The following is a 27548-nucleotide window of genomic DNA, read 5'->3' as shown; positions in this document are numbered from 1 at the left end:
GTGCATTCAAATAATCAAGGGTGTCTATGATTACTAACATGATGCTGCGTCATCCTTGAAAGGTTAACTGCTGAGTTTACGCTATAAGACAAAACAGTCTGCTTTCTGCATCCATGCTCTCAGATATTATTGTGATGCTTCAAGGATTATTGATATTTCAGATTCTTTCAATGCAGAGGGAGGGAGGGGGCATATTCATTTAATAGATCTGTGCGTCAGTCTTTAATGAGTGGCCGATTTTCCTTCAAATAGATGATTCAAGATTCAAGATTTTTATTTGTCACATACATATACATACTTTCATACATATATGCAGTGAAATGTAATGCAACGCACCCGGTGATAGCACACAATATGTCCTAGGAAAAAAAAATAAAAGTAGAAAACTCCTTTCTAATAGACCGACTAACTGACTCCTAAAACGTAATACAGTAAGTTGAATACTTATAGAATAACATAAAAATATATAGAATAAAATACAATAAAAATAAATTGAAATAAAATGGAATAGATAGAAGGAATATGCCTATGTATATACAGATATGTGCATTAAAGTGGCATGTGAATTAAAGTGGCATGTGAATGTGAATAGAGTGAGGTAGTGTTTGGGATAATACAGCACAGTATACAACAGATGCGTCTACTAACTAAGTCGGCACAAAAAATAACAACAAAAGTTGCAAGCTGCTTAAGAAACTCTACTAAAACACTTCATCATCTCCCAATCACATGGAACAGTGTACCACGGTTATTTTTACTCTTTTATACAGAAGTGAAAAGGTGTTAGCGAGTGTTAGAGACAAAGAGAGGCTGTGGAAGAGAGAGGGAGAGAGAGAGCAACAGCAGGAGACGTGCCAATGTGTGGTGACGGTGCATGTAGTTATCAAGACGGCGGCTGAGGGAGGATTTCAGTGTGAAGCTCAGTGACAAGATGGCCCCCCCGGCGAGTAACACACACACACACACACACACACACACACACACACACACACACACACACACACAGAGGTAGGCATACTGCCAAAAAAAAAGATGGATGGCATGGAGTCAATAGGGACAGGGTTAATCTCTCTGGAGGAAACGGGCGACGAAGACAGACCGAAAATGAAATGGGGACATGGGCGACGGGAGTGTGATGGGGGTGGGGTGGGCTGGGGTGTAGTGGGGTGGGGCGGGGTGGAGGCGTGGGGAATTCAGTCAGCACGCTGAGCTCTTTGTCGAAGGGGGGGCAGAGGGAGAGAGAAAAGAGGGGATAGAGGGAGGGAAAGGGAGCGATGAAGGGGTGGAAGGGCAGGACAAAAAATGTTGGAGTGTGTGCTTGTGTGTGTGTGTGTGTGTGTGTGTGCGTGTGTGTGTGTGTAGGCGTGGGCGCTGTGGTCAGCAGGACAGTTGGTGTGACACCATTGCAGTCAACTGGTGAGACGTGACCCTTAACCCTTCATCTCATCACTAGAATATCATATCACACATTCTTATACAGTAGATGCAGAGGTCACATGACCCAGGTATTTGTAACTTGCAGTAGCGGAAAGTACTTAAGTCCATTTTTCAAGTTTTGTATTAAATATGATATACAGTATTATATTCTCCACTATATTTCAAAGCAAATATCTGGACTTTTTACCAGTTTTTTTGAGCAGACTTTTTGCTTTTTACTTTGCTTACTTTTACTTTCTAACATAGATAGACAATTAGACAGTTATTGTAGTTTTTGATAAATATATATTGGTATATCCTTGTAAAATCCTAAAATATAAGCAAATCCTAAAATAAATCATTGTAAATTATAATAAAGATATGGATGAGCACTCATCCTCACAAACAAAGGACAGTGGCATTTTATGCCGTCTTTTCATTATTATTGTTTTATTTATTATTATTATTATTATTATTATACACTCTTTTATATCAGGGCACTGGATATGACAAGTAGATTTACTTCTAATAATTTTACTACATTTAAAAGTGAGCACTTAGATCGTTTTCTTGAACTCGAACTTGAACCTAATCAGATATGTCAACGTGGTCATTTCTATTCCTTTTTTTTTTTTTCTTCCTCCGCCTACTGCGGTATTTTCGACGCGCTCGGCTTTACAAACGCTTTGTCACTTCATGTCGGATTTGGCGCCATGATGGCAGCAGCTGCTCCGCAACAGAACAGGGTCAGCGAGCGAAACAACAGAAGGAAAACAACAAACCCATCCCCGCCGAGAGCGCTCCGCGGACGGGGAGCGAGCAGCGGCGGCGCGGACGCCTCTCGCTCCGGTGCCGAGGAGAGGGCGCGAGAAAGATGAGGGACAGGGCAGCCGGACCAATCACGCGCGGGGGCAGGATGAGCTCTGGGCCAATCGGCGCCTTCCTCTCGCAAAGTGGGCGGGACGCTTGGATCGGCGCTATATAAGCGGCGCTCCGACGGCCGGGCGGGAGGGAGAGACGCGGAGCAGCACAGCGCAGGGACACTGCAGCGGAGTCCGGGGTCCATCTCTCCTTCCTCTCGAACCAGGGGCATCCTCCTCCTCCTCTTTCTCCTGCTTCCTCCCTTCAGAGCACACCCACACACCCATACACCCACACCCACACACACACTGTGGCACAATGCCCGAGTGTTGGGACGGGGTGAGTGGCAGGGAGAGGGCAGGGGCTTTGTTGTTTGTGTCTTCTCCTTTGTGTGTGTGTGTGTGTGTGTGTGTGTGTGTGTGTGTGCGTGCGTGCGCCCGTGACAATGATCAATAACGAATGTTGACTCAAATGTCTGATATGAATGAGTGAGTCATTGTGTTTTAGTTTGGTGTTAATAAATCCGCTTGCCATTGCATGATGAACGACAAAAAAGGTTTTTTTTTTATCTTTTAATGTTTCTACCTCTGTCCTTTGTTTCACAGGCCTGGTGCGTTTCCTTTTGAACATAGAACAAATGTGATGATTAAAATACTAATAATAACCACCATAATGATAGTCATAATAATAATACGATGGTGATAATGATTACAATTATATGCATGATCAATCATTGTATATTCTGTTCTTAAATACCTTTTGTGTTTGTATACATTTTACTTCATTGCAGAAAACTGGAAAGTATTTGGAGACATATTTGTTTGTTAGGAAAGAGGTGGCTGCAGTGTTATGTTTTGATTTGTACAATTATGGGTTACTTTGACTTTGGCCCACTGACACACTTTGGAACCAGTGTTGGTGCACATGCCTGCGCAGTCACTGATGGCCAACCGTGTCTGTGTCTGTGTCTGTGTGTGTGTGTGTGTGTGTGTGTGTGCGTGTGCGGGGGGAGGATTCGGGAATGCAAATGAATCCTGTAACCTTGAGAAGGTTACGTGGGTGGGTGGTAATTAAAAAAAAAACAGGTTTTAATGCAAGTGAGAATCAAGAGAGCCCATTTCGTCTGTGTTAACGATACATATGCAGAAATCTGCTGGTTCTAGACTCACAAATGAAAATAAATGAGTCAAACCCCAACCTCTGCAGCCGCGTGCAGGTTGGCGATGAGCACATTGACCTCTGTTTACTTTAGAATTGACAAATTCCCTTTTTCCAACACGGATGATCGCTGTGCGACGTCTCAAGGTTATCGAGGATTGATGTTGAACGCCAGCGAAACAAAATGAAGACGCGAAAGAGAGAGAGAGAGAGAGCCACAGAGGCACACGGAGCAGTGGGCGATTAAAATTAGAATGCTCATTTCGGATAAGACCGGGTGTCGGAATAGCTGTGATAATTGGGACGGGGATAATCTGTGCTGGTGGCGGGCAAAAGGATGGGTTAAGCTGATCCTTGGCTGCACCTACAAAACGCTGCTTTCTCTCCGTATTAAATGCTCCACGGTGGTGGCGATGATGGTGTTTTTTCTCCACCTAAGTTGAGGCGATGCGTCACTGTGAGGTTCTGCAGCAGAGGAGGAGTGGAGACAGAGGCTGACGGTGTTGACAATGGATAGCAGTGTATTTGGTATCCGCTTCAACACCAGCCACAGCTGAAGAGAGTAAACAAACTGGCGGGAGAATAGCAGAATAGCTATTTACGTTCAGATAGATGTCAGGTACATTTCAATTGCATAAAGTTTATATGTTTGTTTTTTTGACGGCATCTATATTCGGCTTTGTAGATTGGTGTTTGAGTTTCGAAGGAGAGCATATTGAAGGTCGACGGGAAGGATCACTGGGGAGATTTTTCCCTTTTTCTGCAGCTTATTGCATAAACCAGGGGCTTAATCCTTGGAACACCATTCAGCGCTGTGTGTGTGTGTGTGTGTGTGTGTGTGTGTGTGTGTGTGTGTGTGTGTGTGTGTGTGTGTGTGTGTGTGTGTGTGTGTGTGTGTGTGTGTGTGTGTGTGTGTGTGTGGCGACGTTGCGCTATTCACGCAAACACATTTCTCTACTACCTCCATTTTGAGACAGGGCTGGCGGGCTGCAACCAGTGGATGCTGACAAAATGTGGGTCACAGCGATTGAGAGAGAGGGTTGGACAAACATGACCATTGCCATCCAAAACATGTTGTTGTTTTGGAATTACATTTTTTGTAGTGAGGAATCTAGCACAGACAAAGTTTAGCGATCAATATTGCATTTATGAATAGGATAAATCGTACCCACGTCTGGTCTTAGGCTTCAATACTTCTTATGAATTTAAGGGTTCGGGTGCAGCTTCTTATGCCCCGTTCAAAGGGGAATCACTGTTGGTGTTGGATTTCAAATCCCTTAAAATGGCGGAAACAGTCAATTTTGACTCTCTCTTAGGACCACCACTGCTATTACACATCCTAAAAAGCGTTTTGGGAACTGTAATAGAAAGAGAGTTGTTGAGCCACTGGGGGATAAGGTGAAAACAGACTGCAAAATAATAGTGTGTGTGTGTGTGTGTGTGTGTGTGTGTGTGTGTGTGTGTGTGTGTGTGTGTGTGTGTGTGTGTGTGTGTGTGTGTGTGTGTGTGTGTGTGTGTGTGTGTGTGTGTGTGTGTGTGTGTGTGTGTGTGTGTGTGTGTGTGTGTGTGTGTGTGTGTGTTCAGGAACACGATGTCGAGACCCCTTATGGGATGCTGCACGTGGTGATCCGTGGCGCACCCAAAGGGAACAAGCCGGCCATCCTTACCTACCATGATGTGGGACTCAACCGTGAGTGACCTCCATACTTGTACAATGTGGTGTGTATGTAAGGTGTGGGTGTGTTGACTGAAGTGCCAGTGCCAGACTGGGAAAGGTGTTTTGCCACTAATCAGAAGTGATAATTGGCCTCAACCCTCCGGAAATTCCCTCTACTTATACTTGTCTAGCACCCAGACTCATGCACACACACACACATTACTGTCAGTGTCATGAATGAACAGCTAGTTTAACTAAACAAGGAATCAAAACAGGATTTAGGGACGAGGATTTAAATAAAAAAATAATAAAAGGCAACTCAAAGAAAGAAAAATCAAGTCACGGGACCTCATTTTTAGGGGGGTTGTACATCAGCGCTGTGTGTGTCCTTCCACTTCACAGGGAGGTGTTTCATCCATTGGAGGGTGTATCTTCGCTCAGAATGTGAATTGTTGATACAGAGGTTTATTTATTTTGGTCAATTTTAAGGTTTATTGTATTTTGCCAAGTAGTCCAGTTTTTATTTTCATTTTTTAAGGTTTATTGCATATTATTAATTTGTAGGTTTATTAGCTATTGCCATTTTTTAATATTGCCACATATTTTCACATATTTTTTATGTGTGCTGCTATAACTCTGCAATTATCTACAGTATCTATCAATAAAGACATTATAACAGACAAAAAAATGAAGTAGAATACAATAGAACACAATACAATATGTGTGGGTAGTAGTCTTTTCCTTTTGCTGCAGTAGGTGCAGCCAGGCGCTATTAGTATTCATGGAGAGTCTCCAGACCACATGACTGCTTTCTGCAACCAAAACACAGAGTGAGGAATTCATATAATCTCAATAATGAGCTACAGGGGGAGCGGGGAACAAGGGAAAAACAACTAAAACAAAACAAAGAAAGAAAAATAGACAAAAAAAAAAAAAAAAAAAAAAATTTGGGCAGGGCATTATCAGAAGACAGGATGTACAGATTGGGGATGCGGAGAGAAAGAGGTCAAAGGAGGGTATTGCGAAACAAGGGAGCGAGGGGAAAAAACAACAACAACCGAGGAAGAACTGCCGGCCTACAGTACATGTTAATCCGTCCTGTTCTCTTTCTGAGGAGACGAGAGGGATGAATCGCAGAGCAGGTGGAGGGGCTCAGATGGCGAGAAAGAAATAAGAAAGGAAAGAAAGAAAGAAAGGAAGAAACAGACAGACACAAGCAGTTGGGATAGGGGCAATTCAGGAAGAGAGAGAGGTATACTTGGCCCCTCCATCCCTATGGGTCTAATTTGTTTACATGTGTGTATGTGTGTGTGTGCGCATGTTTGTGTATGTTTTCCTATACTTGTGAGGGCCGGTCTCCAAATTGACTATTTCTTTGGTGTAGAAGTGCACCAAGAACATGGGTCCTCACTTACCAGGTGTTTTTATGTGTGTGTGTGTGTGTGTGTGTGTGTGTGTGTGTGTGTGTGTGTTCAGTTCTCTGGTTAGGCGGTCACCTTCTCTCTCTCTCTCTCTCTCTCTCTCTCTCTCTATCCATTTTTCGTCGACCCAGTTGTCACGCTAATTTGGGCCCTTTAATTAACGGGGTGCGTTAAGTTCTCTGCCGGGGGGGCACTGCATCTCGTTGTTGTTATTGCCGCCGCACTCGTCGGGGGAAAAATATAGAAAACGCTCTGACTCACGCGGTGGGAAAGTAGGACGACTGCAGCGCCGGTGGGCACGCAGGACAAACAGAGAGTTGACATCCATGTAACATGCGATTATTTTCAAATCCCTCGTTCTCTGCATTTATTCATGAGCGGCAGTACTCAGTGGGAGAGAGCGGCTGTCTTTACTGGCCACTGGGTTTGTTGATTTCAAGTCCAAGTTCCCCCCCGGTTTAAGAATGACTTTAAAGGGGTTTTTGTTATTATAGTAAAAAAAAACATTTTTTTTGCCACTTTTGCCAGGAATAATATGATATTTCTTCAGTCAATTTTAATTCAGAGTTACTAGAAGAGATTGTATGCTGCATAATGCATTATGCATTATGCATTATACATTATGGCTGCTTTTGAGGTCCTCCCAGGTCGTTTAAGTGACTGCTCTCTATCTCTATTCTTCTCTCTTCTTCTCTATTCTATCATTTGTTTTCTTTTCTTTTCTTTCTCTTGCCCTTTCTTTCTTTCTTTCTTTCTTTCTTTCTTTCTTTCTTTCTTTCTTTCTTTCTTTCTTTCCTCCTCCCCTCCTGCAGACAAGTTGTGCTTCAACAGCTTCTTCCACAATGAGGACATGCAGGAGATCACCAAGCACTTTGTGGTCTGCCATGTGGACGCCCCAGGGCAGCAGATTGGAGCGTCTCAGATGCCACAGGGGTAGGGGAGAGTACACACACACACACACACACACACACACACACACACACACGCGCCTATACAGTATATGCCTCACACAACGTATGCAGAACATGCTGAGAGCTCGGCTGAGCTCTTTGTTTTGTATATCCCCACAGGTACCAGTATCCCACTATGGACCAGCTGGCTGGGATGCTTCCCAGTGTGGTGCAGCACTTTGGGTGGGTGGACACCACTTTCCTCTCTTCTTTTTTTCATTTGTAATTTCATTTGTCGTACGACCACAAGAGACGGATGCATTCCGGGAGCGTATTTATTTCGACGATATACCATGACATTTTTTTTTTATGTTTATAAAAATATATGAACGTGTAGTACCCGTGTGGCCCGCTAGGGGGTTCACAGGTTTAAAATTGCTGCTCTGTGAATCCATAGCTGTTTTTAATGCAGGCTTCATAACCCGACACTCTGAATCTTGTGTCAGCATGGAGCCTCTTTTTGTTCTGAAAGCTCATCAGCCAGAGGACTAATGTACTATCTCTCGGTTTATGTTGCTCCTCTAGCTTCAAGAGCATCGTCGGCATCGGGGTCGGAGCCGGAGCCTACATCCTGGCCAAGTTCGCTGTAAGTCCCAACGCTTCCACACAAATATCTTGTCTCATTCTTCACTCTATTTGGTTTCTATGTCATTTCCAATCAAATCCTTACAATGTTATATCTTAACAAACGGTTTGGCTACTCTGCTGTTGTGATTTCTAACACTTCTCCAAGCATATTTGATTTGATTGAACTCGGAAATTCCTTCCCCTCCGCTCAGCTGATCTTCCCAGACCTGGTGGAGGGTCTGGTGCTGCTCAACATCGACCCCAACGGCAAAGGCTGGATTGACTGGGCTGCCACCAAGGTGTGTATTCTAGGAATCTTTCTCAACCGGCTTACAGTGTCATCTCACCCGTTTGAGGGGGAGAAAAGCACAGAATAATGTGTTTGGGGAGCATAGCAGCAAAACTTCATAGACTGGGGAAATGGGAAACTCAGAAGAGAAACCCACCACAATAAAAAAAAAAAAAAAAAAAAAAAAAGACTATCCAGATCTTTAATGAAGGGTTTTGACCTTCTTAGGAAGACATAGAGAAAAGTCTCAATAGTGATGTGGTAATATTCATCTATTGTATTATTTGCCTGACCAGTGAGTTTCCACTGCTTTCCAACAGCTGTCTGGTCTGACCAGTGCACTGCCGGACACTGTGCTGCCACATCTCTTCAGCCAGGTAGGTTAGGCTTTCATTTTCTATTTCTATTTTCTATTTGATTTGTCGCCAGAATAGTTCCTACAACATTGTATCGTCATTGTGTGTGTGTGTGTGTGTGTGTGTGTGTGTGTGTGTGTGTGTGTGTGTGTGTGTGTGTGTGTGTGTGTGTGTGTGTGTGTGTGTGTGTGTGTGTGTGTGTGTGTGTGTGTGTGTGTGTGTGTGTGTGTGTGTGTGTGTGCAGGAGGAGCTGATGAACAACACAGAGCTGGTGCAGAGCTACCGGCAACAGATCAACAACACCGTCAACCAGTTCAACCTGCAGCTCTTCTGGAACATGTACAATGGGTATAGAAAATGAAGCACTATTCTATTCTATATTCTATTCCAACAAAATGTACACTTTCTTGGTGTTCTTACCTTACACCCTTTCCCTCTCCGTCCCTTCAGCCGGAGGGATCTGGAGATGAACCGCAGTGGGACGGTGGTCAACGCCAAGACCCTGAAGTGAGTTTGGATCCATCACACATTTTTTTTAACTCTTCCCTTTGAAACCTGACATTTATATTAAAATACTCCAGGGAGAAAAAGATTCTTGGGGTGAATTTTTTGTCATTTATTCAAGACCTGGTGATGCTTGTTGCTCTCCCAGGTGTCCAGTTATGCTGGTGGTGGGGGACAATGCCCCCGCTGAAGAAGGAGTGGTGAGAATTTACTGCCTGTCTGTCTGTCCCAACACTTCCCCGTGTTTACTGTGTTCTGTATTATGCACTTAGCACATGGCGCCCATCAGAGCTTGTTTGCTCTTATTCAGGGAAACAGAACCAGGTCAGAGAGAAAGAGAGAGGGAGTCTGTTCATGTCTCTCTCTCTCTCTCTCTCTCTCTCTCTCTCTCTCTTTCTCTCTCTCTTTCTCTCTCTCTTTCTACATGACCATGCCTACACACGTTCCCTGAGGACAGCATGCATGTCATTGCTTGTGTGTGTGTGTGTGTGTGTGTATGAATGCCTGCACATGTTTCACTGTTTATTTACTTGTGTGTGTGTGTGTGTGTGTGTGTGTGTGTGTGTGTGTGTGTGTGTGTCCGTGTGTGTCCGTGTGTGTCCATCCTGGCGGGGCCAGATGGCCTTGCTTGGTCCCCGGGGTTTTCCCAGCGGTGGCATGTGACTGATGGAGGTCGACTCAATATTCATCAGATTGAATATTTAATATCTGCCAGCGCCGTCCGCCCAAATGTGTCGGCTGTGTTTGCAGACAGTAGCAAATCTTTTCAAAATTGAAGTCCTGAATATTCAAATTGCTGAATTCCTAAATGTATGTTTCATAACCTCAATTCTCATTTTGTTAACACTTTAAATTCTGCTTTAAATGGAATTTAGGTATGCCTATATTTTCCATAAAGCTGATTATTTTAAGCAAGTCTCATATTTCCCATGAAATGCACAACATTGTATATTTTGGGTTCAGGCATCAGTCAGTAAAGCCTTTGGGTGATGGAGACTCTTCTAAATGTACACTACACTTGAAGTGTGTTACAAAAAAAAACACACTTGTGGGCCACACCCATCATTTTGCTTCCAGGTGCAGATAAGTGGTATTCATATTGTGTATTGTGTCACATTTCTGTCTAATATGAAATGGTTATATAGCAAAGATAAAACTGTGAATGCAGGAGATTAACCATAGCTTTAGATAGGATCGCTGTTGCTGTGTGTGTGTGTGTGTGTGTGTGTGTGTGTGTGTGTGTGTGTGTGTGTGTGTGTGTGTGTGTGTGTGTGTGTGTGTGTGTGTGTGTGTGTGTGTGTGTGTGTGTGTGTGTGTGTGTGTGTGTGTGTGTGTGTGTGTGTGTGTGTGTGTGTGTGTGTGTGTGCGCGCTTCTGGGAGCATCTGTCTACGATGCTTTACACTGCGGTTGTGTGCCTGTCTGGAGTTCTGGAATGACTCATCTCTGCAGCATACTGCGGAATCTAGGTCACGCTCCATGACAACACACACACACACACACACACACACAATTCCCCAAAAGCATTTTATCCAATTGTCTGCCAACTAATTTTCACAAATTCCCTCTTGTTTTTCTTTACCATGTATTAAAAATATCTCTTAAAAATAAATCTTTAGTCTTAGTGACATTGTCAGCTTCATGGTGTGGTCTTTTTCAGGTTGAGTGCAATTCCAAACTGGACCCAACCAACACCACCTTCCTAAAGGTAATTAGCCTTTTCCTTTGTCATTGATCGTCAATCATTGCTTGAACAAAAGGGAAAACAAGATGGATCCAGGCTATTTGTGGTATTTTCAAAGTAAATTACAGAAATTTGCAATCCCCTAAGAAAATGATAATAATTGTAATAATTGAATTTTAAATTAAGATTTATGTATTTTTTTTCCATTCAAATATAGGCTTCAATTATAAAACTTGATAAGAAAAAATCCAAAAAGCAGAGTTATGGTCTTTTCACACACTGATAAAGATAATGTACCACTAGGGAGGGTGGCCTATTATTGACTCATTATTTTCTTTACTTTGTCAGATGGCTGACTCTGGTGGACTGCCCCAGATCACACAGGTAACAGATTCTTACTTATAACATTCAGTCTCTTGTGTGAGAATAATGTAATATAATTGTAAAGAGTCTCTTGTTGTTTGCGGGGTAGACCGGGAGGCAGGTAGAACACTGCCTTTAGCCGTAGCTGGGCATATATTCAAACACAAAACAAGCATTTGTCTGAAAAGACAAATGTATCTGCCACTAACGTTGGGTGCAGACTAGAGTAGGAGCCCAGCCTTGCTGTCAGGAGAGAGAGGGTGGGGTGAAAACACAGCAGCTTTCAAATACTAATGTGAATTACCTAAATCTTCTGCAGCTGCGTCCCCTTCCGGTTGCCAGTGCTGGCTCTCCCCACCTGCAGATGGCAACAAAGCCACTCCCCACTGCCACAATAATATAATATAATATATTCAAAAAGTGTTTTCACAAGTTGTCACCATACCTGAAAAGTAAAGGCAGCTAAAAGCATCCTACAGCCATTGCACTGCAAACTTCTAACTATTTATCATTTGTATTTGTTAAGGCATTCATTTATACCTATATATTTTTTCACAGCCTGGAAAATTGACTGAAGCCTTCAAATACTTCCTCCAGGGAATGGGCTACAGTAAGTTCCCCCAGACCAAAACAAAAGAAAATATGTATGTCTGTGTTTTAAATTATTGGTCAAAAATGGATTGGAAATTTGTTTACAAAGTTAACTATGTTTCCACTAGGGTTTCACTGTGTCCTTATGTAATGTAAGATAAGATAAACCTTTATTCGTCCCATAACGGGGAAATTTACAATGTGTGCAGTGCAGAGGGTCTTCTCTGTTAATCTCTCCGCCCACTGTGTCTCCCTCCCCCTTGTTCTCTCAAGTCGCTTATGTGAAGGATCGGAGGTTGAGTGGGCCAGGTACTTCCTGCTTCCTGTTCACCTCTGACCTGCCACTGGCTGACCCCGCTCCGTTAACATTGCATTCTAGATGCAAATCCACATTACATTATATACAATTACTTATTTATTTGTTTTGGCTGCCCCCCCCCACCCCCCAATATTTTACTTTTGCTACCATGTCATGCCATGCCATGTTAAACCTCAAAGGTATTGAGATTTACCCTTTTTTATTTTATTACAAAATCATTTTTTCCGCCACCACGGAAAAATATGCTGCCCTTATCTCCCCTTCCTCGTCATCATTGCATTTTCTGATTTAGCTCTTTGCATGATCTGGATGGTTAGCGCTAGCTCCAAGCTATCGCTAATATCACACATTGAGACATTTATAGTGCCTTTAAATGACTTACTAGTGAAATCAATTTAGCTAATTCAGCCTTAGCTTAGTTCTGTGAAAGTACACAGGATGTTTTATAATGTTGTACTTAATGTTGACACTCAACACAAACCCCTGTTGCATGATGAGGACCTATAATTAATATTTAACACAAGGGAAGTGAAGGGGTTGTTCTAGTGATAGGAAAATATTAACTATAGATTGAATTGGATGGATTGCATTTGAATGCACACAAAGGACACATTTAACTCACTCTGAACTGAATAATAAAGAAATCGCCATGCCCAAACCAACAACACATGGCCATGAGCTTACTGGATCCTCTGTGACAAGAGAACTGGGAGACCATGGTGTCTCGCTTGTTTTATTCGTCGCTCACGAGGGGGCGGAGTGACCTCCTTCAATGGCCATTAGTCAAGAAGATTCCCATTGGTCCGTCGTTGAGGGAGGCATTCACTTTCTACGTAGGCGCGTTCCGACTCCCTACCATAATGGGAATTTTTGCAATCCGTCTCATTCAATCATTTGATACAGGTATTTCATTTGTGTTTGTCTAAAAAATATTGTAACAAGAAAAGGGGAAACCACACACATAAATAACTCTTGAAATAAAGAAATAAAACCGTACAATAATAATTCTTGAACAAAGCAGAAGAAAGTCCATATCGTGTAACCAAGCGCCCACAGCATTCATTTCATATTGCCGCAATTGATGGATTGCAGAAGAGTTACATTTTTTCTTGCTGGAGTGAGGACAAGATGCGGGTGTACCATGCAGAGCTCTCCCAAAACGAAAATGGGTGAAACGTGTTATAATTCACAAATTCGGAGTAATAACACACATTATTAACAGGTTAGCCAGGTCCCGTCTGTGGACGCTAGGGGGAGTTCAAGCTCCGCAAATGGGACAGCTTAATCACATTCAATCTCACATTTCTAATTTTGTCATTTCTCATCCCTCAAAGTCAAGAATAGTATTGTTCTTCACAAAATTACCTAGGAAACGACATTCTACAGGTTACACATTGATTCATACATTAGTTAAATCCAATCTTGCCCTGAGTGAAACTCAAGATTGCAGAATGTAAATGTTCTTGTGAAATGGCCCAGTCAATGAGCCGGCCATTTGCCCTTGGTCAGGGAGGTGTGTGTGGTAAACAAAGAGAGGAGCTGAATGCAGTGTGTCTGTGTCTGGTAATTGTCTTAACCTCTGTTGTATGTTGGTTTAATGTTCCTGTGGCGTCACAGGGGTTCAGATGAAAGGAAGCGTGTCCCCTTTAAAGTCAACAGCGTTCCGTTACACCTTTACATCCTGCAGTTTCAAAGCGCAAAGATTCAAAAGAGCTAAGACCGCTCGTGCCACGATTTGAGTGCTTGAATGTGGAAAGTTGGAAATTGGCTGTATGCTTTTTTTTCCTGAATCCGATGGAAGCACATTGAACCACACACGTAACACACACAGAAACACTGCATGGTGCCCACACAGTCGGGATGAATGGTGCTAGAATGTGTCTCTGTGAAGACACATCGACAAGCCTTGCAGAGCAACATTGACCTGCCTTTCCACTCAAAAGAATGTTGAGCCGACCAGCTGCTGTTTCCTTTTATTTTCTGCTCATCAGCTGCCCCACGAGGCTGCTGTAGAAGCGATGGTCATCAGTCCAACGCATTGGCATGTGCTCCTCTGCATCTTGCTACCAGAAATCTAAAATCAAAAAATTCCCCTCACGTGTACAATAATATCGCTAATAATACAAATTGTTAAATTCTAACTCTCTCTCTCTCTCTCACTTCCCACTTCTCTCTCCTCTTTTTCCCCTTCACTTTCCTCCAGTGCCATCTGCCAGCATGACCCGCCTGGCCCGCTCCCGCACGGCCTCGCTGACCAGCGCCAGCTCCATGGACGGCTCCCGTTCGCGGGCCTGCACCCACTCCGACAGCACTGATGGTGTGGGCCAGGTGACCCACACCATGGAGGTGTCCTGCTGAGGGGGACAACCCCCAGCACAGCGGAGGGAGGGAGGGAGGGAAGGAGGGAAGGAAGGAGGTGGTGGGGCAGTGGGGATGGGTGGGGGGGTGGACAGAGAGTAAAAAAAAAAAGGAGGAGTGAGAGGAGGGGAGAGGTTGAAAAAAAGGGAATGGGGAGTTTAGAGGGAACGTCTGGGAAGGAATTGCAGGGAAAGGGGGTTGCGTGGTTGCGGGGGGGGGGGGGGGGCGAGACAGTACTGAAGGGTGACAGACGGATCTGTTAGGATGCCCAGAGGAAAAGAAGGAAGGATCAAGAAATGAAAAGATGTAGACGACCCTCTCTTTCTCTCCCATCTACCTCATCCTGGTCCGGTCCACCCTCGACTTTCCTCCACCATTGTAAAATAACATACAGTATGTATTACTACAGAAAGAACAACAACAAACCCAAATGGCACCTCTTAAATATCCAATAAACCCCCGAGAACCCCCAAAAGAGGTAGAGGACAGTTTGGTTTTTTTCTTCTCCTTGAAGTGTCACATATACTCAGTGTATCCTCCTTTTTGCCTGCTCTCCTCCCTTCCTCCCTTGGTTTGGCCCAAACATCCATCTATTATAAGCTACACCTTATCAGTCAACAATCCACACAGCAATATGTGATAGGAAAAACCGGGTTATTGATGGGAGATATGGGGGGGAAAAAAAAACTGGGTGAGGACACGCAAAGAAGAAGGCGCAAGAAAAACAAACAAACAAACTAATGGAAATGGAATGGAAAGGAAAGGGCCGAGTACATCTCTCTCTCTGTGTCGTTGCGTAAAAGGACAGGGGACGACAGTGGAGTTTCAAGGGGGGCGTGTCCAGGATTTCAACAGGCATCAGCTCGCAGCCGGGACATAGATGAGCATCCCTCGTGTTGTTAGAAAGACCCGTTTAGCCCACACCGCACACACACACTCCCATGTCTGAGACAATCCCACCCAACACGCAGCGTACGCAGCGTCCCTGCATGAGCTCGTAGGCTCGAGGGTTTATTTGCACGTGCACATTATCGTTTTAACACGTGAGGCTCCTCGTTGAGGCCGTTTGAGTGTCAAAGCGTCATTAGCACCATTACTTTACCCCCAAAGTAGTTAGTGATAGAACGAAACACATGTTACCGCCAACGCCGTCGCCATCAGTTTGCACCAGTAGTTCTGTCCGTTGTCTGTTCTTTGCGGTCTCCCAACATGACAATCACTCTCTGACCCAAACCAGACCTGGTGGGGGAGGGGGGTCTGAGGCAGAACCTGAGAGGCCCAACCGTTGGGAAATACCAAAGTTACCCACACACACACACACACATGCACACACACACTCACTCACATACAGACACACACACACACACACACACACACACACACACACACACAGAGGCCCACGCAATTTCTGCCGCACATGCAGATACACACAAGCACCAAATACTTTGTAAACACACATACGCAAGGGGACCCGCACACGCATTGAGGATTGAATCATTATAGGATCGTTTTTAACCGTGTGGTAGGTTGTGTAGCCAGCATCTCATCTCTATAGTAGATGTAGAGGATTTAGAATAGTGTCACTATGTGCTGCTTTCTGTCGCAATCCTGGACGATCCGGTCAAGGTGAGCCGTAGGGGGGTAAAGCACGGGGTCCCCGCAGATTTGCTTAGTAATATACAGTATCTGTACACGGTACCTTTCCTCTTTTTACCTTGTTTCCCAGCGCTCCTAGATGCCTCGCCTCCCCTCTCGTGCTTTCCTTCCTGGGGTTTTGATACTCCAACTCGTTGAGGGTGCGCTCGTCTGCGGCCGCCTGCAAGGAGCGGGGCTTATTTGGCGCCATTTGGGTGCCAAGCTCAGAATGTAGGGCAACTGCCACCCACCATTTGAAAAAACAACCCCCCGCCCCCCCTCAAAAAAAATCAAAAGGTGCCCCGCGTCTCACAGGCACACCCAGCCGCACCCTAAAGGGCTATCAGCTGAAGTCACTTTCTTTCTGTGTTACTAGTGTTTGTCCGACATGCACTAGGGGACCCTGTGAGTACGGTATGAAATGATAGAGTGAGGGAGGGTGAGAACAAAATGGAGAAAGCGAGAGAGAGGCTCCTGCACAGAGAGAGAGAGAGAGAGAGAGAGATGTATTGACTCAGTGAATAAATGTATGAATTAATGTCCCACTGGGATGTGTTAACCACGGAGGGAAAGGGCGTTGGTTCCCTTAAAACAATTAAGAAAATGAAGGGAATATATTCAAAGTTCAAAGTGTACTTTATTGTCAATCGTACCATGCAACACGTTATTACACAGGATCAAAATTGCGTTTCCCCATAGTCGAAATGTGCAGTTATACGCCGAAGGAGTGGCTGGTTCGACGTGGCGTTTTGTCGTGATCCGGCGCAGCGCTCCTCACGAGGCTGGGAAGAGTCGTGGAGACTTTTTAGGTTTTCCGTCCCTCCGCCCTGCACTCATACTGCCCTGGGTGAGGGGAGCTGAACGGGCAGGGCACTCCTGAATGTATTTAGTCCCTTTTTGAAAGTGCCGTACAGTGTTGTCAACGTTAGCCCCGTCGACTCAGAACCCCCTCCCCGCCGAAGGAGGGAGGGAAAGCAGACCTCTTCTTCAGAATTATTCATCTAAATCCCACGTATAGAGCCCCCCGCCCCACCGCCCCACACCCCGTCTTCACCCCCAGGCCTCCTGAAAGGCTCCGTGGATGATGAGGTTCGAGGGAGAGGTCGAAGGGCTGACGGGTCCTTCTGCCCCATGCGTAGTCCAACCGGGAACGCTGCTCCCAGCTCAACAACCCCTCGTCGTCAGGGAAACCGCATCCTTCTCCCCGTCACCCTCCAAGACTGATGATTTCTAGACCTTAGTCCACCTTGCACTTGTAAATACTTTGTATTCGTAGGCCAGGATAGCCAAAAGAGAGCACCCTATAACACCATTGTGTTGTGAAACCCTCCACTCTCTGACATTTTTTGTTACTATTACCCCAGAGTTTCTTTTTTTTTTTTTTTTTTATAGCGACGGTAGGGTGTGACCTCACCAACCCGGTAACGATATTGGTTAATACGTGTTACTATTGTTCCTCTTCCTTCTACTGCCATGATGATTGATTTGTAATTGAGCAATAAGTTATTCTTTATTTTTTTTTGTTTTTTAGTTTTGTTCTTGCTCGGATCGTTTGATATTGTGGGAGTCTTCCCCTTAATGAGCTTGTTTATATTTACAAAGGTACAGTAGAAAAATTCTTACTCTTACCTGCTTTGTTGTCATTCAGATGTGTCCTGTACAATTTCAATATATTATATATAGAGATACATATACCAAGTAAGCTGTCTCTGCCAATGTCCTGAACATGTAATGAAAAATAAATAAAGACTTTACGTCAAAACGCTTTCAGTCAGGCGCGTCATTTCATAAAGGCAATGAACATCATGAAACATGTATGCATATACTGTATATATCTTTATATAGATAAAGACAATGTAAACAAAAAATACTTTTATTTTAGATAATTTTTTTAAATGAACCAATACAGCCTATATTTAACAATATTTACTGTAGGTTAGAATTAGTATTTCAAATGTTTATACTGTATGCCTCAACATTGCTCTTTGGAAATGCCTTCTGATATTGAAAAAATGAATTCGGAAATTACATTTAATTTTGTTTTCTTAAAGGAAGTTGAGTACATAAATGATGTTTAACTCAACTGAAACTCCACCTTGTAGGAGACCATGTAGGAGTTAATGTACGCATGCAGCATCTGGTCCACCGGGCTGTAGTTCAGGGAGTATATGTTGTCCTCCATCTTCTTGAAGCGTATGCCGAGGTCGAACCTCTCCGCTCCCGTGGCGGTGTCGAAGGAGTAGAAGATCTCCTCCGTGTCCTTGCTGACGAACCTGGTGGCGTACAGCACGCCGCACGCCACAAAGGTGTTGCTGGCCGCCTGCTTGTAGAGCGAGGTGCGCCAGGTTCTACCCAGAGCCGGCTGCTCGCCCTTCTCCACCTGAGACAGCACCAGGTTGCCAAAATCTAGGGACGTGGTGTATACGACCCAGATGCCACTCTCGTCCGTGGCCAGGTCTATGTCCGAGTAGGGGTAACACGCATCCAGGGTGCAGTAGTTACCCTTAGAGTTGTACCTGCAGAAAGAGAACACGTGTGTTATTGGGGATAACACACACATTTTGGATCTGATGTGCATTCATTAGCATGGTATTTCAAAGTGAAGAAGTGAAAGCCTCTGCACCTGGTACTTATAGGCAGCTCCGTGGAGGTGACAGACTTGGATGTCAGGTTGAACCTGCAGAGGGCGGGGTGGTTGTAACAGTTGTAGTACAACGCCTCTCCATAGAGCACCACGTTTGGCCCCTGGATGGTGTTGGTGGTCGGGTTGGACGTGTGGATTTGAACATTTCCTGTAATAATAATAATAATAAAGATAATAATAATAATAAGGGAGGGAGGGAGGCATAGTGGCTTTTTCGACCTACTCCAAACTATATCAAGCTTGTGTATGCCCGGTGTTGGATTACATAGCAGGGGTATGGGGATTTAAGCAGTACCCCAAAAGTAAGGCAGTCCACAACAGAGCCATGCGATATTTCTTGGGTGTACATACGTTTGTACCATTCATGGATATAATGGGAGATACTGGGTGGAAGCCTAATGAGGTACGATGGAGTATGTGTATGATGCACCTCTGGAATAGTATACCAGGGCTGAATACCAATAGAATTGTCAGACAGGTCTTTGAGTGGGATATTATGATAAACTGAGCATGGGCTAAGGATATGCACGACATCTTTTTGAAGAGTTTGGTTTGAAGACTGCTATCATAGAAAATAAAAAGGAGAGATTAGTGTAGTGAAAGACATCTCTCAGCAATTAAAGGACAGATTGGCGTCATACTGTACATACTGTATGCTATGTTTTGTATGTTTTGTCTCGGAAATAGCGGTCTCTCTGTGGTCAAATCAGAGCTTGCATACAGTACTTGCCTTCATATTGACACACGCTGATATGTGGGCATTGCTGAGGAGCATAGACAGCGCAGTCTGTGTGAACGCAGGGTAATTGAAAACAAAATGCACTTGGTATTGTACTGTACCTTCTATGATACTATTAGGCGGAGTCTCTTTAATAAGGTAGACCAAAAAAAATAATTTGTGTAGTTGGAAGACTCTTGGAAGAAAATTTAAACGGCTCTTTCAATATGAAACATTTTCATTTGCCACATTTTTAGGGCTTGGAGGAATGCATTGTACAAATAAAGGGGCTTGGTTTCCTGTGCCTGTATGTTTGTATGAATATGTACAGTATAGGCAGCATTTATGTATATTCATATGCAATATGTATATGCAGCATGTATGTATATATATGTGCAATATGTATGTATATGTATGGGTACGTACGTGTGTGCCTATGTATGTGTGGTTGTATGGAGTGTATTTTTCTATTCAAAGTGCCTGCTGTTGTGCCTTGTTTTCTCTTGTGTTGCATTCGTGGAGGGCCAAGCGGTGTGGTCAATCCGCGGCTGCAGATGACAGCATGGCTCCCTTTCCCGCAGCCGCCAAGCTGCCTCGAAACGGCCGAATGACCGCCCGCGCAGCGCTAATAGGTCCGACTCGGGCCAGGGAGCTTTCTCTAATGTTGGTCTGTCTTGCAGAGGGGATCGGCGCACGGGCTTGTCAGCCGAACAGGAGCCAGAGCGGAACGCCGTTCCTCCCGCGCCCGAAATCATCATCATCATCATCATCATTATTATTATTATTTATTATTTATACATGTGGCCAGCAAGCCTTTCTGTTCAACGCTTTGATAAAAAAAACTCTCGCCCTGCCTGCAAACCATGGCCAGGAAGACTCCGTCTCCCTCCCTGACCACCGTACCTGTGGACAGGCACTCCCACATGTGGCACCTGAACGGGCACTCGGGAGGGGCAGGGCGCAGAGTGAAAGGCGCCCCGGAGCCGATCAGCTGGCTGCGGAAGCGCTTCGCGGACCTGGAAGAGGAGCGGGAGGAGCGTGCGCTCCCGGGAGGACGCTGCGACCGACCGCTGGCCCGCCGCCACCGACCCAGAGGATCAGACCTGCGTGCGACCCCAGGACCCACGGGCGTCCTTTCCCGCACGATCCCTCTCCCGCTGGCCCCGGTGTCTACCAGCCGGGTCCTGTGGGGCCGCGGGACGCTCTCTCGCCTTCCCGTGCTGATCCCTCTCTGTCCCCCGTCAGCTGCCATGGTGCTGCCGCCGCGGGAAAGGGAGCCATGCCGCCGTCTGCAGCCGCGGCTTGACCACACCCCTTGGTCCGCCACAGTGTTGTGGTGTGTTTTCTTACTCTGGAGTGAGAGTGCCTGGCGGGGTGTGGTGTGGCTTCATCTACCCACTGAAAACCTCACAAGGTTACAACACAAAGTGGAAGACAGGATGATGTCGATTTTATACATGCGCGATGTGCTCTGGGGACGGGGGGCTGCTGCTGGGTGGCCGATTGGGAGAGACGTGTGGTGAAATGGTCCAAGCACTATCCAGGTGTTGTTTTTGTTTGACTATTGATGTGTCATATAATCCCATACCGGCTGGGACACAAAGTGGCATGACATGAAAATAAAGCAAATATTCATTCATTCAATTATACATAACCCCAAAAATGATAAATATATGCTACATTTGGATGATAGCATTCATCGTTTCCAGCCAAGATATTGACTGCAGAGTCTTTCCAAGGCATTCTGTATTTGGTTTTAAGTAAAACGTGAACTGATGGAAGATTCAACTCCTTGGTCAAACTTCCAACATAAGCTTCTCTATCTGCCTCTCACTCATTTCTCAATCACCCTCAATCTAACCAGTTGTCAATTTCTCATAACGTTACCGACAGTACCTACATGATCACAATGAAATCAATCCGATTCTTAATAGATCCATCTTATCTCCCCTGTAAATATTCCATGATTATCTGGAAACCCCCCTCATCAATTTGCTATCGCCAGTTAATTATCTATCTCCTGCCCGGTTTCTCTGTCCCTGGATCCTTTGTCCTACCACTAACACCCGCCCAACTTTACACATTACAGCGTTATGTGTTGCATGTACAGTCATAACATCAAATAAAAAGATACTTTTTCAACGGTGCCATACCTGGAACACTCAGGCCGACAACAAGAGCGCTGAGGCTGGAGTAACGGCGTATATAATTGGCGTAGATGTTGCTGGAGGTCAACATTACCAGCCAATACCATTTCTCCTTCCCTACGTCGGGTTTCGGGTCCTGGCCCCAGGCCCCGAACTTGTATGAGCCAGGATACTCTCCTGCCGTGTAGACGTTCGGCCCGGTCACGTTTTGGAAGTGACCGTGAGGACAGGCAGCTAGAATGGCAGGAGAGAAGAGAAGAACAAATCATCTGTTTTTCCTGTAGTGTCGTTTCTTGGGTCATTGGGGAAAGCGTGGGGTCAGAGATTTGGGACGTACAGCGTGCAGTTATGGGCAGGGGGATCTGGCGGTTTGTGTTCTGGCACTGATCCAGGTCTCTCTTGAGACGTTTGTTGGTTTTCTGTCTCATCACTGTCTGCGTGGTGTCAAAGGCTTCCAGCTGCTGCATCTCCTCCTTTATGCCTCGGAGCTGAGGGAGATAGACATCGAGTAAGGTCCAAACAAACATGAAAGGTCCCGAAAGAGAGGGGTCGACTCTAGTTAGTGCTGGAGTTGCCCACCATCTACCTGCTGTGCTGTTTGAGTGCTGAGGTGCCGGGACGCCAGGGAGGAGCTGTTGAGCTTGTCGATGAGCTGCAGGATCTCCGTCAGCTCGTTTTCGATGACCTGCAGCGTGACGGCGCTGTACAGGTCCCCGTCGTCCTCTCTCTCCAGCTCGGACATGCTGTCCGCCAGCTGCGGGATGCGCCGATTCAGCGCCAGCAGCAAATTGCCCAACTCCTGGGACTGCGTAAAAAAAAAGGACAGTGGTGAGGGTTTTTTTTGTTGTTGTTTTTTTCCCCCACCTACATCTGTGGTGAGGCCGAAGGTAAAAAAAATAATCTGGATAGAAACCAAATCATTGGCCGAGACAGAGAATGAGAGAGTTAGTTAGAGCGAGCGAGAGAGAAAGTGAGAGCAATATCAACCTACGGAACAAGTCGTTTTCCGACAGTTTGTGGGCAACAACATTGAGGAATATTAACAGTTCAATTCAATTCAATTCTTCTTTATGTTCATTGATGCAATGTGCAGTCAAATAGGTAAACAAGATGTGTTTATTGCGATTGCTTACACACTTGTTGTGTCAAAACTCTACACACAAGCTAAATAAGACACTTGGAGATAAACATCTCACTTTCAAGGTCAAAATGAAACTTTGCAATCAAAACCTAACAATCTTTTTTAAAGATGACCTTTTTGCAACAAAATGATACACACATGCACCATTTGAATTACTCACACTTATGAGCTATATATAAAACAACTTTGTCTTTAGTACTTTGTAGACGTGTTTAATTTTCTGTGAAAAAGATGGTTCCAGCACTGTAAATCTACTCAAATTTAAATAGAAAAAAAAATAGAAAGGCCTCAGCAAACAAATATAAACAGCTTATTTTGTTGCCGCTGCAGGTTTTTACAACAACAAAAAAATACAAAGAAAAGTACAATTACAGTACACTAATCAATGCAATATATTACCATAAACTCAGAAACAAAAATGATTACAGTAAAATTCCAGCTGAAACAAAAATTAGTATTGTAAGGTCGTAAGGGATGGGGTGGATGGTTTATGGATTCCGCCCTCTGTTAGGGTCTGGCCACATCACCTTATCCACATCACGAGCAATGTCATCCTTGGCTAGGTGAAGGGGAAAATGTCGCGTTGCGTTCCGTATCCAAACCTGGACTGACCCCACCTCAGCGTCTCCGCGTGCCTCTTCCATTGCTTGCAGAAGAGGCAGGCGGGCACGTGATTTCCAACGCCGAGCCGAAATGATTCCTTAATCGAATTAAGAAATGCTGGCTTGGCTGATTGGTGTTCTATTAGCGTGTAAGTGTTTTCATGTGGGTGTGGATGTTGCCAATTTCAGGATTTTTTTGCATTTTTGAATAGAAGTGTTTTCCCAATGATTGCACAAGATCTTATTTTTGAACAAAGTGTCTAATTTAAGAAACAGTGTGTAGGGTTTTGCAATAAGTGTGTTACAGCATTGCAAACAAAGTGCAAAGCAGAAAATGGGTTTGTACTTTTTGTGCCTTTGTTTAAGGCGAGGAAAAATTAAGGTTTGATCCTTTTTGTCTAAGCATTCCCTTTCGATGTGTAGCAATAAACAAAAATTTGAATACTCACCAAAACACTATACTATCAATAAGCATGTCACTCTCAAGAGGAGATTAAAAAAACAAAATTTGCATTTACATGTAAACAAACAAACAAACAGACAAATAAATAGATAAAGTGACAAATAAATAAATAAATAATATATAAAATATAAATTAATAAAATATGAGTCTCCTCACAGAGTCTAATCGAATCCATTATAATCCAATCTAATCCAGCGACATGCTGTCCAGGACCATGATGCTACCTTCTGGGGGGTGACGTCCTGGTTGCATTTCAGAGCGGTCTCCTCCACAGCGTCAAGTTTGTCATGAGGGAATGATTTATCTGAACTCTCCACCTGGCACAAACAGTCACCAGGTGAAGAGGCAACCTGCAAAACAGAAATGCAATTGTTAATTACGTGTTGTTGACTTATACAATTTTAAGCACATACAGCATAATGCGGCCCATTTAAAAATAAATCTACAACTATAAATAGAATGAATATATCATATCATAACATTTTTACGTGTATATTTTATCACCATTTGATAGTTGATTGTTATTAACCATAATAAACCATAATTTACATTTTAATATATTATTATCAACCCTATATGTGTTTTTTCTTACCTGGTGTGTGATGTGCACAACAAAGATCTGCAGAATCAGAACACGAATCATGACGGATCAGAGCGCAGAGCGAAGTGACACTCAGTGGCTCAACACAGTGAGAGTGAAGAGATTTACCTGAGTCAGCAATTGCTACATTTTTGGCAATCCCACTGGGCTATGGTTGTGTGTGTGTGTGTGTGTGTGTGTGTGTGTGTGTGTGTGTGTGTGTCTGTGTGTGTGTGTGTGTGTGTGTGTGTGTGTGTGTGTGTGTGTGTGTGTGTGTGTGTGTGTGTGTGTGTGTGTGTGTGTGTGGCTTTGGTTCAAAATTCTTCAAAAATGACAATCAGCAAAACCTTGGAAGAAGTTGTGGCAACGCCAGGGAAGTACCTCTTCTGGTGTTCGCAGTTTCGAAAAAAACAAAATTACCCAGTGAACTGTATTAGGTGGTCACCCTGTGTAGGCATGTTGGAGAAAGTGACAGAAAGATATAACAAGAGGGAGGGGGAGAGAGAGAGAGACAGAGAGAGAGAGAGAGAGACACACACACATATAGAGGGAGGTCATTTGAGATGACTTTTATCATTTTGAGTCAATGTTTATTCCTCCAACTCGAACCATGCTGCTCGTGCTTCTATTGCTATGGTCCACAGTGAGTAGTATTTTGAAACCTGGATCTTTTCCTTAGAATTTAAATTAGAATTTGAATCATTTGAACACTGAAAAGCGATTATTCAATTTGAAGGCTGGCAAACCTGAACCAGTTGTACTGTGGTCAGATAAAACCATTACTGCTACCAGTTCTCTTTTATAAATCTTTACCTTGAGGACTGTCTGTCTGGATTAGTGGTCTGAGACAACTGTGTTTGTGTGTGTCCGTGTGTGTGTGTGTGTGTGTGTGTGTGTGTGTGTGTGTGTGTGTGTTTGTGTATGTGTGTGTGTGTGTGTGTGTCTGTGTGTGTCTGTGTGTGTGCGTGTGTACGAGAGTAAGCATTATTTCTGCATCCTAATCATTGCAGTTTTCAGATCTCTACCTTTTCTTGAACACAACAAGGCCTTGAGTGGTCTTTGAGAACAAGGATTCCCAACCTGGGGTGCCAGACCCTAAAAGGAGGTCACCAGAGATCACAGGGGGGTCCCAAGGCCTTGGACAATTTCAGGCATATTGGTTCGAAAATGCCCATGAGTTCAAATATAAATCGTGACGAAATATCCAGAACTATATGTTGTAATTTATTGTATGTTCTAAAGACCTTGCTCTCTACTGTGAGAGAAGAACATAAACGCTAATTGGGAAAGGAGCACATGAACACTGGGTGAATGCATGGGGAAATTTGGGAACATCAACTTGTGGAATGATTCAAATGAGGAAAACAACTAAAACAATATTTAGACTTCAGGATTCACCCTTATTGCACACAGCTTACATCCTCAACACAGTAATACTTGTAAAATACTGTCCGTGTCACTTTGGTTCAAAATTCTTCAAAAATGACAATCAGCAAAACCTTGGAAGAAGTTGTGGCAACGCCAGGAAAGTACCTCTTCTGGTGTTCGCAGTTTCGAAAAAAACAAAATGACCCAGCGAACTGTAGTAGGTCGTCTCCCTGTGTAGGCATGTTGGAGAAAGTGAAAAAAACAAAAACATAATTTGGCTGCTGGCCCCAAACGATTTTAATCTACGGAGAAAATAAATACGCTGCTGTATCCTTTTACCAAGAAAATCCATGTGAGGGGTCCATGAGAGGTTCTCATCTATTATGACACCTAAGTATTTATATGCAGAGACTTGATTCATTTCAACATTGTGGATCATCACTTTGGGGGGTGGGCAGGTTGGGGGCTTGCCAAAAATGATTTCCTCTGTCTTTACTGAGTTAATAATAAGGGCGTTCTTATCACACCGTTCCACAAACCAATCACAGTTCTCTGATATGGAGTGGGATCATCAGTACTTTTTAACATAGTCAATAAGGTGGAGTCATCTGAGTATTTTAACAGACTGGTTTGGTACCGAAGAGGTGCAGTCTGACGTGTAGAATGTGAACAACACAGGTGAGCTAATGCACCCCTGAGGCACCCCTCCGTTTGTTATCCTGGGAGAGGACAGTGTATTGTTTACCTTGACCAGCTGGATCCTATTTGTAAGAAAGGCGAAGTACCAAAGTATAAGATAGGGGTTGATCTGAAGCTGAATCATTTTTTCTATCAGTATGTCTGGCTGAATTGTAGAGAACGCCGCTGAAAAAATCAAGAAAGAGAGCCCTAACCCATGTTTTGGGGGAGTCCAGATGTTTGGAGACTAGATGGACCAGTGTGGTCACTGCATCTTCTGTGCTGCGCCCTTGCATATACGCAAATTGAAAGGGATCTTGGTGATTCAGTAGGGCTCTGTTAAGACGCTGGACCAAGATTTTTTCCAGAGATTTCATAATGACTGATGTGAGGGCTATTGGTCTATAATCGTTGTGTTCCTTCGGGCATTGTTTTTTAGGGAAGGGCTTAATGTGTGAAGTTTTCCAAGCTTGAGGGATGTAGTGTGTGTTAACTGACAGCTGAAAAATTGGTTGCCACACAGGGGCTAATTCCCATGCAAACGATTTTAAAATAAGGGCGCTGCTGTGGTCAGGTCCAAGGGCTTTCCTGGGGTTGTTGCGAAGGAATGTGCTCCTGACTTCTTCCACTGGTATGGTGACCAGTTCAGCGTCAGTGGGTGTGATAGGCCTAAACAAATAAGTGCATCTCTCAAAGTGACCATCAGATTCAAAACGGCAAAAGAAAGAATTTTAGTCGTTAGCAAGCATAAATTCATTACCTGACACGATAGTTTTGTTGGACGAGGACAAACCTGTCATCTTTTTCATGTTATCCCAGAGTCTTTTAGGGATTTTTCTCTCTGAAAGTCTCCTCCAATTTGTGTCTATGTGCTACCTTGGCTTCTCTTAGCTTGTTTTTCAACTCCCTCTCCAACTGTTTGCAATTTAAAGCATCCTTGTTTTTAAACGCCCTTTCCTTTGAAATTATTATTTTCTTGATGTCTTTGGACACAAACTTTTTATTGTTTGGATAAATCTTGATTCTCTTAGAGGGATGATAAATTGAACACAGAAATTAATGTAGTCATTAGTAACCATG

General features: G+C 44.1%; 2 protein-coding genes across 5 annotated transcripts in view; one reads left to right on the top strand and one right to left on the bottom strand.

The window, feature by feature from the left end:
- ndrg4 (NDRG family member 4) overlaps window positions 1-14492 on the top strand; it is a gene marked incomplete at its 3' end in the record, with an annotated part of 35444 nt that extends 20952 nt beyond the window's left edge. The window contains exons 1-15 of one of the 3 annotated variants that reach the window (XM_080002142.1): window positions 2441-2616; window positions 5020-5125; window positions 7326-7446; window positions 7584-7646; window positions 7989-8049; window positions 8243-8329; window positions 8640-8696; window positions 8920-9023; window positions 9126-9182; window positions 9328-9379; window positions 10838-10885; window positions 11210-11245; window positions 11783-11834; window positions 12089-12124; window positions 14338-14492. In XM_080002142.1, coding sequence (XP_079858268.1) covers window positions 2596-2616; window positions 5020-5125; window positions 7326-7446; window positions 7584-7646; window positions 7989-8049; window positions 8243-8329; window positions 8640-8696; window positions 8920-9023; window positions 9126-9182; window positions 9328-9379; window positions 10838-10885; window positions 11210-11245; window positions 11783-11834; window positions 12089-12124; window positions 14338-14492 — 1056 coding nt within the window. In that variant the 5' untranslated portion in view covers window positions 2441-2595. Of the gene's footprint in view, window positions 1-2440; window positions 2617-5019; window positions 5126-7325; window positions 7447-7583; window positions 7647-7988; window positions 8050-8242; window positions 8330-8639; window positions 8697-8919; window positions 9024-9125; window positions 9183-9327; window positions 9380-10837; window positions 10886-11209; window positions 11246-11782; window positions 11835-12088; window positions 12125-14337 lie in introns of those variants that run through there. The other 2 variants (XM_080002144.1, XM_080002143.1) reach the window with 2 other exon arrangements.
- A 3574-nt stretch (window positions 14493-18066) lies between these two features.
- On the bottom strand, window positions 18067-24521 carry LOC307231312 (olfactomedin-4-like). 2 transcript variants are annotated; one of them, XM_080001964.1, is made up of 7 exons: window positions 24435-24521; window positions 24067-24192; window positions 22223-22441; window positions 21974-22124; window positions 21643-21870; window positions 18751-18919; window positions 18067-18643 (listed from the first exon to the last, which is right to left on the bottom strand). In XM_080001964.1, exons 1-7 carry the CDS (start codon window positions 24483-24485, stop codon window positions 18202-18204), a joined length of 1386 nt encoding a protein of 461 aa, XP_079858090.1. In that variant the 5' UTR covers window positions 24486-24521; the 3' UTR covers window positions 18067-18201. The 2 variants fall into 2 exon arrangements, with proteins under 2 accessions (XP_079858090.1, XP_079858091.1); XM_080001965.1 differs by lacking the exons at window positions 24067-24192; window positions 24435-24521 and adding an exon at window positions 23999-24057.
- Window positions 24522-27548: the final 3027 nt, after the last annotated feature.

This window comes from Zeus faber, assembly GCF_960531495.2.
Source record: "Zeus faber genome assembly, chromosome: 6".
Taxonomy (NCBI): Eukaryota; Metazoa; Chordata; class Actinopteri; order Zeiformes; family Zeidae; genus Zeus; species Zeus faber.
This window is presented reverse-complemented; position numbering and strand designations above follow the sequence as displayed.

What these genes read in the sequence shown, in the direction of transcription:
- LOC307231312 (XM_080001964.1), bottom strand. Translation starts at nt 24,485, where the DNA reads ATGATTCGTGTTCTGATTCTGCAGATCTTTGTTGTGCACATCACACAC. An exon ending in TTGTGCACATCACACACCAG is followed by an intron (nt 24,193 to 24,434) that starts GTAAGAAAAAAC and finishes TCTGTTTTGCAG; the next exon opens with GTTGCCTCTTCACCTGGTGA. An exon ending in GAGCTGCCTATAAGTACCAG is followed by an intron (nt 18,644 to 18,750) that starts GTGCAGAGGCTT and finishes CTCTTTCTGCAG; the next exon opens with GTACAACTCTAAGGGTAACT.